This window comes from Corvus kubaryi, unplaced genomic scaffold (genome assembly GCF_017639235.1).
Source record: "Corvus kubaryi isolate FWS band 111438036 unplaced genomic scaffold, C.kubaryi_AGA036_p1.0 37130, whole genome shotgun sequence".
NCBI classification, from domain to species: domain Eukaryota; kingdom Metazoa; phylum Chordata; class Aves; order Passeriformes; family Corvidae; genus Corvus; species Corvus kubaryi.
This window is the reverse complement of record NW_024581033.1, coordinates 228,283-241,075: the sequence shown is the minus strand read 5'-3', so window position 1 is coordinate 241,075 and position 12,793 is coordinate 228,283. Positions and strand designations below refer to the sequence as shown.

General features: G+C 61.1%; 2 protein-coding genes and 1 long non-coding RNA gene across 4 annotated transcripts in view; 2 read left to right on the top strand and 1 right to left on the bottom strand.

Moving 5' to 3' along the window:
• Positions 1-5,648, top strand: part of PSMD13 (proteasome 26S subunit, non-ATPase 13) — a 6,923-nt gene extending 1,275 nt beyond the window's left edge. The window contains exons 4-13 of the mRNA XM_042021239.1: positions 112-167; positions 339-382; positions 575-661; positions 1,229-1,400; positions 1,890-1,969; positions 2,053-2,178; positions 2,641-2,703; positions 3,414-3,494; positions 4,154-4,270; positions 4,951-5,648. Of these exons, the coding sequence (XP_041877173.1) occupies positions 112-167; positions 339-382; positions 575-661; positions 1,229-1,400; positions 1,890-1,969; positions 2,053-2,178; positions 2,641-2,703; positions 3,414-3,494; positions 4,154-4,270; positions 4,951-5,046 (922 nt within the window). The 3' untranslated portion in view covers positions 5,047-5,648. The remainder of the gene's footprint in view (positions 1-111; positions 168-338; positions 383-574; positions 662-1,228; positions 1,401-1,889; positions 1,970-2,052; positions 2,179-2,640; positions 2,704-3,413; positions 3,495-4,153; positions 4,271-4,950) is intronic.
• A 1,205-nt stretch (positions 5,649-6,853) lies between these two features.
• LOC121661271 lies at positions 6,854-8,257 on the bottom strand. The gene is made up of 2 exons (XR_006014897.1): positions 8,040-8,257; positions 6,854-7,071 (listed from the first exon to the last, which is right to left on the bottom strand). It is a non-coding gene; the product is annotated as an uncharacterized LOC121661271 (long non-coding RNA).
• Positions 8,258-8,353: 96 nt separating this feature from the next.
• Positions 8,354-12,793, top strand: part of PGGHG (protein-glucosylgalactosylhydroxylysine glucosidase) — a 9,724-nt gene continuing 5,284 nt past the window's right edge. Inside the window, exons 1-5 of one of the 2 annotated variants that reach the window (XM_042021237.1) lie at positions 8,354-9,526; positions 10,362-10,629; positions 11,042-11,252; positions 11,737-12,172; positions 12,385-12,504. In XM_042021237.1, coding sequence (XP_041877171.1) covers positions 10,377-10,629; positions 11,042-11,252; positions 11,737-12,172; positions 12,385-12,504 — 1,020 coding nt within the window. In that variant the 5' untranslated portion in view covers positions 8,354-9,526; positions 10,362-10,376. Of the gene's footprint in view, positions 9,624-10,361; positions 10,630-11,041; positions 11,253-11,736; positions 12,173-12,384; positions 12,505-12,793 lie in introns of both variants that reach the window. The other variant, XM_042021238.1, reaches the window with a different exon arrangement.

Here is a 12,793-nt window from a genome sequence, read left to right as displayed (position 1 = left end):
CCTGGGGGGAACTGGGGGTCACCTGGGAGGGTTTGAGGGTCACCTGGGAGGGTTTGGGGGTTGCCTGGGGGGAACTGGGGGTCCCTGCTGATTCCGAGCTGCTCCCTGCAGGGTGAACCCCCTGTCCCTGGTGGAGATCATCCTGCATGTGGTCCGGCAGATGACAGGTGCGTGTCCTCCCCTCTTCCCCGTGCTGTTGTTAGCTCTGCATCGTGGCTGGGGGCCCTGGATGGGAACCCCTAGTGCAGCCTGCAGGGAGCCTGTAAAAGGCGGGTTGGAAGGCGAGGTTTGGCTCCACGAGAGCTGCACGTTTAAATCTGTTTTTCCCTCTGCTCCAGATCCCAATGTGGCCCTGACTTTTCTGGAGAAGACCCGGGAAAAGGTATGTTGGGAGTTGCTCTCGGTTGTTGTGAGCAAGCCAAGAGGCATGGGCGTATGTGACACCTGTGCTGGAGAGCAGCGCCTTTCCACAGGGATTTGAGTGCAGGAATGTGGGCACAAGGGACGTTTATGCAGCCCCTGGAGCGCACCTGGCTGCAGGTGACACTCCAAAGGGGTCCCTGGGTCCCTGCAGGTGAAGAGCAGCGACGAGGCTGTGATCCTGTGCAAAACGGCCATCGGGGCCCTCAAGCTCAACATCGGGGACCTGCAGGTCACCAAGGTGAGGGGCAGCCTGGGATGGGGGATGGGGAGTTTTGGGGTGCTGGGACATTCCTTGGTTCTCCCAGCTCCCGGCTCAGAGGGGCTTGTGAGCTCTCCAGGATGAGGGAGCTGCTGACGGTGACCTGTGGTGGTGTTGCTTGAGCGAAGCACATGGGGTTTGTCATCCTTGGCTGGCTTTAAAACCATCTTTCAAACCTGAAATGATGTTTTTCAGGCAGGGCAGCTTTGGCTCTCCTCGAGCGAGTACAGAGGGATGGGTTTGGGGGGTGGAATCCTGGAATGGTTTGGGTTGGAAGGGATCTTGAAGATCACCCAGTCATGGGCAGGGACGCCTTCCACTAGAGCAGGTTGCTCCACCCTGGCCTTGGACACTTTCAGGGATGGGGCAGCCAGAGCTTCTCTGGGCACAGGGAGGGGTTTGGGAGTGGTGGTGGCTTTGGCTGTGTCACACCTGCCCGGGATGTCACCGGGCATCCCCCGGGAGGGCTGCGACCCTCGGAGCCGGGAGCGCAGGCACCCCCCAGGTGCTCCTTGCCCTGTAAGAGCCAGGTCTTGCCCTCCCCAGGAGACCATCGAGGAGGTGGAGGAGATGCTGAACACCCTCCCCGGGGTGACATCAGTGCACAGCCGCTTCTACGACCTCTCCAGCAAGTACTACCAGACCGTGGGGAACCACGCCGCCTACTACAAGGACGCGCTGCGCTTCCTGGGCTGCATCGAGGTCAAGGACCTGCCAGGTAACTCCTCTGCAGGGGAAATCCCACTTCCCACACCCTGCTTCATCCCCACAAGCCAAATGAGTGCCCTGGCTGGGGTTTTCTCCGTGTTGTTTTGGCTGTGCCGTGGTGGGTCCGAGGTCCGGCTGGACTGAGGAGTGACCCCTGAGGACCTGCTCCTGGCCTGCACCAGGGGGAAGAGGGGGAAGTTGCCAGAAGGACAAGTTTGTTCTAATTCCCCAAAATCTTCACTCTAGATTCAAAAAGCAGCCCTTTTGTGCTGCAGGCTCCTGAGTTTCAGGCAGCGTGGGAGAAGATGAGGGCTGGGAATTGTTTAATGTAGGTGAGGCAGGGCTCGATGGGGCTTAAAGTGGTGCTTTATCCAAAATATTATTGGCTTGGCTTTTTTTTATCATCCAATTATTTTTGGTTGGGGTTTTCTTTATCCATAGCAGTTTTGGTTTGGGTTTTTTTTTCATGCAAATTATTTTTGTTTTGGTTTTTTCCCAGTATCAGAGCAGCAGGAGAGAGCCTTCACCCTGGGGCTGGCCGGGCTGCTGGGAGAAGGTGTCTACAACTTCGGGGAGCTGGTGAGTGCTGCCACATCCCTTGGTCCCTGGAGCCCCAGGAGCTGTTTCTGCCCTGCTCACACCCTCCTGCCTGTCCCCTGCAGCTGATGCACCCCGTGCTGGAGTCCCTGCGCAGCACGGACCGGCAGTGGCTCATCGACACCCTCTTCGCCTTCAACAGCGGCAACGTGGAGACCTTCCAGGCCCTCAAGTCGGCCTGGGGGCAGCAGGTGAGGGCTCTGGCACTGCTGAAGGCCCAGGCTTGGGGTTTGCAGCTGACATTTGGAGTCTGTCGGCCTTTTCCTGATCACCTTTGCCTCATTCCTGGCTCTGGAGCACTGGTGTAATCCTGGTTGGAGCATAGGAGTGGTTATTCCATCTCGGTACCCATCATTAGTTTTCTTTTGGCTTCCCTGTGGAGTGCTTCCAGTGCTTTCCCTCCTGTTCTGGGAAGTGGGAGGGAGAGCAGTGATGCTGGATGTTACCTGTGCTGGCTACACCAGGAGTCACTGGCGTAGCAGTGGATTTGTGAGACTGCTGGCACTTGGACTGTTTCCTGGAACCATTCCTGGTTGTGGTGGCCTCCTTCCTCCTAAATGAACCCTCCCAGGGATTTATTCGTGCATGTTCTCCCCCAGGATGGGGGGGAAATGCAAGAATGACCTGCTTTGGTGCCTCTTCCCCCTTCACAGCCCGACCTGGCTGCGAACGAAGCGCTCCTGCTGCAGAAGATCCAGCTGTTGTGTCTCATGGAGGTGAGCTGGGATGTGCTCGGGGTGCCTGGTCCCTCAGCTGCAGGAACTCCGGATACAGGAGGTTCAGGGTGGATTTTGCCCGTAGATGGAGCCACGGGCAGGTGCCGTGAGGGAAAACGCCTTGTGCTGGGCTGCTTGTCCCTAGTTCCTGGGGGGCTTTTGCGTGGAGTGCCGGGACAGGTGGGAATGGGTTATTGGGAAGGGCTAGATGGGATATTGGGAAGAAATTCTTCCCTGTGAGGGTGCTGAGACCCTGGCACAGGGTGTCCAGAGAAGCTGTGGCTGCCCCTGGATCCAAGGCCAGGCTGGACACTGGGGCTTGGAGCAGCCGGGGATCGAGGGAGGTGTCCATTCTGTGATGTGGAGGAGGGGGAGAGCAATCCCTCAGGGATGGTGTCTGGAGGATGTTCCAGGATAACAAAAGGCTTCTGGAACACGGTTAAACGTCTCTGTCTCCCAGGGACTGAGGGTCCTTTCCCTGGTGGATAACCTGAACAGTCCCTTCCTGTCACTGGAAGGCCCCGGCTCTGTTGTCACCGCCCCACACTGGTGTAAAACATTCTCGTTGGACTTACCTTGGTTAAACGTGAGAAATGCCATTGCCAGCGCAGAGTGAGACTGGGCAGGGCAGCTTGAGGGAGGCTCTGGGAGCTGTGGGAATCCCCAAAACCCCGTGGGGGTTGTTTTTTTGGTTTGTTCCCTGGATCCAGATGACTTTCACCCGCCCGGCCAACCACCGCCAGCTCACCTTCGAGGAGATTGCCAAGAGTGCCAAAGTCACCGTCAACGAGGTGAGTTTGGGGGTGGACACCCTTGGTAATGTCCAGGTTCTGGAGCTCTAAGAGTGCCTGGATAGACCTGAACCACACAGAATCCCAGAATCATCTGGGCTGGAAAAAAGCTCCGAGGTCATCGAGTCCAACCCGTGCCCAGAGCACCGAGTGCCACGTCCGGTCATTCCTTGGACACCTCCAGGGATGGGGATTCCCTGGGCAGTCCCTTCCAAGGCCTGACAGCTCTTCCCATGAGGAAGTCCTTCCTGGCGTCCAACCTGAACCTGCCCTGGTGCAGATTGAGGCCGTTTCCTCCTGTCCTGTCCCTTGAATCCTGGGAGAAGAAACCGACTCCCACCTGTTGCTCAGGGACAGTCGGGCTCTGTTGGCTTTCTCCACTTGCCTTGTTTTTCCTGGGATTTCAGAGAAAAGGAAATAAATCTAGTTGTAGGGAAAAAGAACTAAAAAACCCTAAAATCGAGTTTTAGCGGAAAGTTCTAGGGAGCAGGACTCCTCCACGTCGAGGTGCCGAGTCTCGAGGCAGTTCTGTCACCTGAAAGGGGGTGGGTGTGAGAGCTGCTGCCCGGGATTCTGAGGGGATCTCATGTGAAGGTGCCAGGTTTTACTCCTGTCAGGGGGAAAGCGGGGTCATTGCCCGGGATCATCTGTGTTCCCAGGTGGAGCTGCTGGTGATGAAGGCGCTCTCGGTGGGGCTGGTGAAGGGCAGCATCGACGAGGTGGACAAGAGGGTGCACATGACGTGGGTGCAGCCACGGGTGCTGGACCTGCAGCAGGTAAAGCCACCAGCTCCAGCTGGGCCGGGCTGGGAGCACCCGGGAGCGACAGCGGAGCTGGGAAGGGTCACAGCTTGGGGTGCATCACAGGGACAGGGCTGGCACGTCCTTCGTGAAAGCCACACAGAAGCCGTGGCTGTGATTTCCAGAAGGATCCAGGCCTCATTCCTAAGTGCATGAAACAGCCTCTGGGAGTTCTGGGGGTGTAGGAGGCACATTGCTCTTGGGAAGAGGGAAGTCCAGGATGATGATGGAGCTGTTGAGCTTCTCAGCTTCATCCTTGTAACGTTTAAGGAGACTGTGCAGGGTGTCTTTACCTTTAAGCCCAAAATCGAGTGCCTGGAATTCCAGCTGCAAACGACTCCTTTGGTGCATTTCAGTTTAACCCTTGCTGATTTGCTGGTAGAAGCTGTTCATCCCAGAATCCCAGGATGGTTTGGGTTGGGGGGGACCTTAAAGGCCATCCAGTGCCACCCCCTGCCATGGGCAGGGACACCTTGCACTATCCCAGGCTGCTCCAAGCTCTGTCCAGCCTGTCCTGGAACACTTCCAGGGATGGGGTGTCCCTGTTTCTGGCTGTGTGGGGCTTTGGGGAGTGGTGTGGGCTCTCCGGTGTGAGGAGGAGCCTGTGGGCATTCCCAGGAGCTGAGGCACTCCGTCCTCGTGGCCTCGCCTTGCAGATCAAGGGCATGAAGGATCGCCTGGAGTTCTGGTGCACGGACGTGCGGAGCATGGAGATGCTGGTGGAGCACCAAGCCCACGACATCCTGACATAGAGGAGAGAGTGATTCCTGCTGCTCCTGAGGCCGGCAGCACTCAGACCACTGACTGCACTGGATCCCCGGAGGGGTGGGTGGGCAGAGCGGGAGCAGCCGGGGATGTGGCGAGCAGGAGGACGAGGACGTGGCCTTTTGCCGTGTGACCCTTTGGTGCTTGAGCCAAGCTTTCCCTCTGCTGGCACGAGTGGCTCTGATCCCTGGTCCCAGAGCTCCGTCCTGGGGGGATGGATCACTCCTGAGCCCTCCTGCCTCCAGCTGCTGCAGGAGGGTGGGATCCTGGTGCAGGATCCGAGGGGTCTTGGCCTTAGGGGGCACGGCCCGTCCCGCTGCCCTCTCCCCCTGCCCCTGCAGCAGCCTGAGGCAGCATTCCCCAAGTCCTCTTCCCCAAATCCTCTTCCTCCCCTGGCCCCCCTTCCCTCCACCTCTCCTCATCTGCGACAGAGGGAGCGTTTGCTCCATCCAAGGGTTTTCCCGGGATTCCTGGTTAGTGGGTGTGTCTATACACTTGAGGGGGTGGTTGTCTTTCACCAACGCTTTGTGCTCAGGTGAGGTGCAGTGGCATTGCCAGAATAAACGTCTCTGCCTTCCCTTTTTGGGAATTCTGTGTCATCTCCGTCCCTGGCAGCTGAGCTGCTGATCCCTTTAAAAACGTGTTTCCACGGTCTTGCCACTGCTGGGATTCAGGAGCTTTCCCCACCAGTTTGGTTCTCTGGTGTCGTTAGCAAACAGCACTGATGGAATTTTGGTACTTTTCCTGCTTTTCCTGCCTTGCCTGAGGGCATAAACCCAGCAAGAGAAAGAAGGGAGCATGTGGCTGGTGCCAGACTGGTGCAGGCACAGAGGTGCCTCACGCAAGGGAGACAAGCTTTGGGACACAGGACAAAATGGAATTGTTGGAGTCTGTACTCACTCAGCCTCCTGCTGCTGCTCTCCAGGCCCTTCTGGCTGAAATTCCCTCCTGGGTGGGGGTTGTTCAGTGCCCAGGGCCTGCCTCCTCCCTGCCCTGACACTGGGTTTGAATTCCCCAGTTCCTGCTGCACCCTGTCTTCCAAGGCTTGTTCCTGGTGCCACTTTGACTTCAGGAGAGTGTGTGGAAGGGATAAGTGTTCTGATCGGGAAAAGAGTCCCTTTATTTCATAGCTGGGGACAGGAGAAGGCTTTAAGGAGCACGGTCTCCTTCCCAGTGCTGTGTCAGATCTGGCCCTCACTCCCAGGGCTGTCACTGCTCCTTAGGGAGTAAAGGAAACTCCACTGGAGTCAGAGTCATGGGGCTGCTGCCGCTTGAGATCGGCATCCAAAACCTGGAATGTCGCTGTGGGAAGCAGTGGCAGCTTCTCCCAGGAGCATTCCGACAGCTCTCCCGGCTGTGGAGCTCTGAGCAGCTCCTGGGAATGAGGCTCAGATCTGCAGAACCGTGACAGCTCCAGAGGTTTTTCCAAGCTACCTGGAAGTACCCCTCGCTACCCGAATCTTCCACGTGCTGGCTGCTTCCCTGGCACAGGTACCTTGGGATGTGGCGGGTGGAGAGGCCCTTCCTGCAGGGACGGGAGCGGGCAGGTGTGCAGCCCCCAGCCTGTGGCACCCTTTTAATGTCAATTCCAGCCTTGGCGTGTTTTCCTGTCAGGAATTTACCTTGGATTGGCTTCCTGGCTTGCGCTGGGAGGGGTGCACGCAGCGCTGCAGCTGGGAGAGGCTCCAGTGGGAAGGAGCCTGCTGCCAGCCCTCGAGGGAAAGCTGCGGGCAGGAATCCGGATCATTCCCTACGGGCACCCCCGTGGGCGGAGCAAACCCAGCGAGCCACTGCTGAACGCAAACGTGGGTTTTAATGAGCAGGCTCGGGGGGCTCCATCCCGGCGAGGCTCTGTCCCCAGGCCTCTTGCCCCGGGATTCCCTCGGCAGGGAGCGGGCTGCTCCTGCCGCTCCTCACTCCGGCCGGCTCCTGTAGTGGTGGATGTTGGCCAGGACCCAGGCTGTGGGCAGCAGGAAGGAGGTGAACATCACGGTGAGGGCGATGGCTTGTTCCTGTGGGGGACGAGGAGCGGGGATCAGGGGCATGGCTGGTGCCGTCCAACACCGCACCCCCAGCTCGCTCCCCTGCGCTCTTCCCCCTCCTGTGGGGCCGCCCCGGGGCTCTGGAGGCAGGTCTGGGGAGCAGAGCTGTTCCCACTGGCAGTGGGTCGAGCTGGTGCTCTCCAGGTTCGTTGTTTCTCTGGGACACGGGAGCAGTGCATGACCTTCAAGCTGTGGCCGGGGCCTGCGGTGTCCCTGACTTTCAGATGACTTTGGGATGGGAATTGCAGCCTCATATCCCTGGTGCAACCAGGACAGCATTAACCCCCTGCACTGGCACCTTTCTTTGATTTATTTGCCTGGAAAAAGCCTCTCCAGGCTCCTGCAGCTCCTCTGTTGCAGACCTTGGAAAGGCAGCAGAGGGAAACCCCCCAAAAAAGGGGGTGGAGGGGGAACCAGGCAGGATTTTGGTAGAAAGCTCCTTTTTCCCAGCTTGTTTCACCCAGCCCAGGAGGGTCTGCTTTGGTGGGGGGAACTGTCCCCACAGGGGGAGTGACTTTGGGCTCTGCGGTGACAGCAGCCCTGTCCTTGCCCGTGGGGACACCCCTTTGGGGTGACTGTCCCAGGACAGGGGCACAGGGTCTGGGTCTGTCCTGGTCTGTCACGGCTGCCCCTCGCCCTGGGCTGCAGGGGACCCCCAAACCCCAAAGGTTAAGAAAGGGGCTGAAAGGACAAAGTCAAACGGCAGCAGGAGCCAGAGGTGGGGAGCAGGGTACGGACACCGCGGGGGTGTCCATGGACACCACGGGGGTGTGGGCTGGAGCCCGAGGGCACATTCCTCCTGTTCCGCCCCCTCCCCTTTTGCTTCCACCCCCTTCCAGAATAATTTGACCCCGACCCCACAGAGGGTTTGCCCCCCTCCCCCCTCCCCCCCCCCAAAACCGGGCTGTTCCCACTTTTTCAGCCCCCAGGATACTCACGCCAGCAGAGAGCGGGTGCTCGGGGGGGCTGGAGCGGAGCTGTGCCCGGGGGACCCGGGAGATCCGGAGGGCAGCTGCCAGGAGCTGGGAGCCCCTCTGGAAACCCCTCATGGCGCTGTCAGGGCGATCCCGCTGCTCCTGGCTCTGCAGCTGCCCAGCTTGTCACTGTCACCGCTGCCACCACGCCCCTGCCACCCTCGGCACGGCTCCAGGGGCACGGGGAGGAACGGCCTGGCACGGCAAGGTTTTCCCAAATTGCTCTCGGCCTGATTTTTCTTCCCTTAATTGTTTTCGGATTTTTTTCCCCTCAGCACTGCCCATGACTCTGAGACCAAAAACTGTCCCCAGCCGGCACAGGGGGACACTGAGATGCTCTGCTCTGGAGACCTCCTCTTGCAGGGACCTTTTCCCTTGGAGCAAAACTCTTCCTCTGGAGCAGAACTCCTCTCTCCTTGGACCTCCTCTTCAGCGGGCTTTTACAAACTTTGTAGCGCTCAAAACACCATTCAGCGAGAAAGGACACTCTGGGAAAGACTATTTCCAAATTCCTCTGGTGAAGGGAAGGAGGTGGGGTGCATGCCACTGGGATCAGCTGGGGAAGGAGCTGCTCGTCCCCGTGTACCGGTGGCTGCTGGACAGGGATCCAGTGCTCCAGAATCCCTGTGGATGCCCAGCCATATCCCCATCCAGGGGACGGATATCCCTGCCCCTGCCACGGACTCAGCCTGTGCTGGCATCACTGTGCTGGTTGTGAGGAACAAACCAAAGGGGACGTGAATCCAGCTGGGGCACAGCTGGGATTAGAGCCTGGGACAGCAAAGCAGTAGAGCTGGCAGCACCTGCCCGGGCTCTGCCCTTTGTCAGGGTGTCCCCAGGGCAGCCCCGGGGCATGGGGACTGACCCAGCCGGGCTCCATGGGGGGTTTCCGTGGATTTACAGCGGAGGACAGATGTGTTATGCCGGTCCTGTAGGGGCTGGATCGGGCAGTAGCATAACCCCTGTGGGCACCGGGGCCGCTGGCCGCTCGAAGGGGCCGGTGCTGCCTGGCCGCAGCTCCGCCCCCGGATCCCTGAGCCAGCAGGCTGGGACCCGCTGAACGGGCTTGGACAAGCGTGCCAAAGCCAGAGTCCACATGGAATTTTTTTCCTCCCTGGAAACAGCCGAGGGGAAGGGTCAGAGCGTGGCTGGGGACACGGGAGGTCAGCAGGGTGTGCTGCTACCCCGGCTCTCTGCCGGCGGCTTTGGGACCACCGAGCCATCCGGCTTGGTTTTGCTCTTTCAGTTCCTCCTGCCCCGGCTCCCTCCGCGGGCACTGAGCTCAGCTGGACCAACACCTGCGTGTCCAGGATCGTTTTTCCAACTTTCTTTTTAAGGAGAGGGGGGAAAAAAGCGATTTCCTTCCTTCTTTCTCGGTTGGGCAACTTCCGTCCTTCCCTGGAGCAGCCTCTCTCCGCCTGCACAGGCTCAGCCCGGCCTCGGGACCGAAGGCAAGACCCACCTCCTCCCTTCCGCGCCCTGGGGCTTGGGCTGGGTCGGGATTTTTCACTTTCCCGGAGGCAGGACTTTCCTCGCAGTTCAGTCTCGGTGAGGAAACCGGGCTGTGCCTGCAGCCGGCTGCTCTCAGGGAGGGGTTTGGGGGCTGGGCGCCCTCCTTGCCCCTGCGTCCCCCCGGCTGGATTCCCAGCTCCGCTCGGAGTCTCTCAGAGCCCCATTTCATCATTCCTGTGTTTTCCCTGTGCCCGGCATTGCCAGGAGGCAGCTGCAGCTCCCTTTTGTCAGGGGCTGCTTACGCGCGTCCATCTCTGTGCGTGTTTTTGGTCTGTAGTTACACGGATGTTTGTACGTGGCGCGTAAATACGATTTTGTGTACAAACCAGTGGAATAGAAAGGTCCTGCCCCAGGAAGCTGAGCTGGAGATGCAGGAGCGAGGGCGAACAGAGAGGTGCAGTGAGCTGGGAGAGGGGGAAGTCTCGGGAGCTTTTCGAAGTGCCACGGAACAGCACGGGGAGGAAGAGGAGGCCGGAGGGGGAAGGTGGCTCTGTGTGTTGGGAGAAACCGCTGCGATCCCATCGCGGCAGCAGAAGAGCAAGAGGGGGGAGGCCGGGGAGTGATGAAGCCCGTGAGCTGTCGGGGGTTTGGGACAGCTGGAGATGGCGTGGAGGAGCGGAGGGGATCCACCCCGGGGCTGGGGGGAAGCTGGGATGGGGGAAAACCGCTGGAGGTGACCAGAGGGGACGGAGACGGCTGGTGGCAGGCGGGGGGTGACGGGGAGCGGGCAGCGCTTTGTGCCCTCAGCCCCCGCCCCGTCGCTGCGCTCCGCAGGCGGGGCCGGCGGCGATGGCCCACGGCGAGGGCGACCCCGGCGTGTTCACGGCCACGGCCCTGCCCGGGGACCCGCGGCTGCTGCCCACGGTGACCAACGCCTTCCTGGGCACCCGCGTGTTCCGGGACATCCTGCACGCCGCCGGCGTGTACAGCGGGGCCGCGGGGGACACACACCGCGCCGATGTCCCCAGCCCCCTGGGGCTGCGCATGGCAGCGCCCGGCGCCCACTGCCCGGCCCAGAGCTTCACCCTCGACACCTGGACAGGTGAGCAGCGAGCCGCCCCCTTCCCCTCGGGCTCTGCCGCAGGTTCCCTTCTCTCTGCTTTTGCTGCCTCTGCCGCTCAGTCGCATCTTCCCTCTCATGCTCCCTTCGCCTCGGGGTGCTGCTCCTCTGGAACAAGAGGGAAATTCCCCTTTTGTGCAGGAATAAGCGATTTTCAGGCTGTAGCTCTATCCCTGCTGGGGCCAGGCTCGGCAGATGCTCTTTAATCAAAATGTTTGATGGCACAGACCATCCCTCAGCAGCTTGGCCAGGCTCGGTGTCAGCGGTGTTGTCCAGTCCACAGCTGGCTCTGGACCCGGGAAAAGCCGTTCCTTGGCCAGTAGGAACCAGCAGACAGGGCAGGGGTGGGAATCCATGTGTTTCCAAAGGCTGGTGGCTCTGGCTGTGCTTGCAGGGACCTTCAGCCACACGATTCAGTGCCCCGGCTACACGGCCACCCACCAGCTCTATGCCCACCACTCCCTGGTCCACCTGATGGCCTTCAGCATCACCGTCCGGCGCTTGGACAGCTCCACTCATCCCGTCACTGTCCAGCTCCAGAGCCTGTTCGTGCCGCAGAGCCAGGACCTGGACCTGACCCCAGGGCCAGACTTCCAGGGAGCGCAGTGAGTGTGGGGGCCGGGGGTCCCGGCCCTGAGCCCACCCTCCACGGGCTGTGGCACACGGGTCTGCTCCCCTGGGGAATGAACTGCAGGTGTAAGGCTGGAGTGGGGCTGGAATGGTGAGGGGAGTGGGGCTGGAATGGTGAGGGGTGTGGGGCTGGAATGGTGAGGGGTGTGGAGGCTTCTGCACATTCGCTTCACCCTGAACCCCTGAAAACCCCTGAAATTAAGCACAGAAACAGTTTTATTCCTTGCAAGTCCAGAATTATCCCTCACTCTGATGTGTGAGAGCAGGGAAGGGCCCAGGGCCTAGATGTGATTCCAAAGTGAGGCTGGGGAAAACGGGAGGTTTGGAGGGGATGACGTTTTTTAGAACTGGATTCCTGGGACTGGAGACCATTTGTGGCAGCTTCCCACTGCCAGAGGGCAGGGTTAGATGGAATACTGGGAAGAAACACCTCCCCCCACCGCTTCCCGTCTCCCACAGCTACATCTACGGGCAGACGCTGGTTCCCGAGGTGGAGGGCGGCCCCCGTCCCACTGTCCACATGCTGTGGACCCCCATCCCACAGTCGCTGACGCTGGGCGGGGAGGAGCGGGAGCGGTGCTGGGAGTTCCTGGCGGCCGTGGCCGGGAGCGAGGAGGAGGCGAAGCGGAGCTACAGCGCGGGGCTGGCCCTGGTGGCCGCGGGGTCCCTGCACCGCTCCCACATCCGCGCCTGGGCCGCGCTGCGCCGGGGCTGCTCCGTGGAGCTGGACGGGCCCCCGGCCCTGCGCCAGGCGCTCCACGGCTGCCTCTACTACCTGCTGAGCGCCGTCCCGCCCCAGGACAGCCCCGGAGTCCCGTTCCACGGCATCAGCCCCGGCGGCTTGTCCAACGGCACCCGCGGCGAGGACTACTGGGGACACGTCTTCTGGGACCAGGTGAGGGGGGCCGTGCTGGCCTGGGGGCTTGGCACAGCGAGGGGGATGGAGGAGACTCCATCCTTCCTCCGTCGGGTTGGAGCAGGCTATCCTTCAGTAGGGATGGAGGAGACTCCATCCTTCCGTCGGGATGGGGGTGTCCTTGGAGGGTGGAGCTGGCGGGAGCACTTGGGTGTCCCCACCGCAGCCAATCCCGCCTCGTGGCCTGGCAGGACACCTGGGTGTTCCCGAACATCCTGCTGCTGTATCCCGCGGCTGCCCGCGCCGTCCTGCAGTACCGGCTGCGCACGCTGGAGGGCGCCAGGCGCAACGCGCAGGAACAGGGCTACGAGGTGCGGCAGCGACACCGGGCGGGGCTGTCCCCAACCCCGTCCCCAACCCCGTCCCCAACCCTGTCCCCAGCGCTGTCCCCAACCCTGTCCCCAGCGCTGTCCCCAGCCCCGTCCCCAACCCTGTCCCCAGCGCTGTCCCCAACCCTATCCCCAGCGCTGTCCCCAGCCCTGTCCCCAGCCCCTGTCCCCAGCCCCGTCCCCAGCCCCGTCCCCAGCCCCGTCCCCAGCCCCTGTCCCCAGCCCTGTCCCCAGCCCTGTCCCCAGCCCCTGTCCCCAGCCCCGTCCCCAG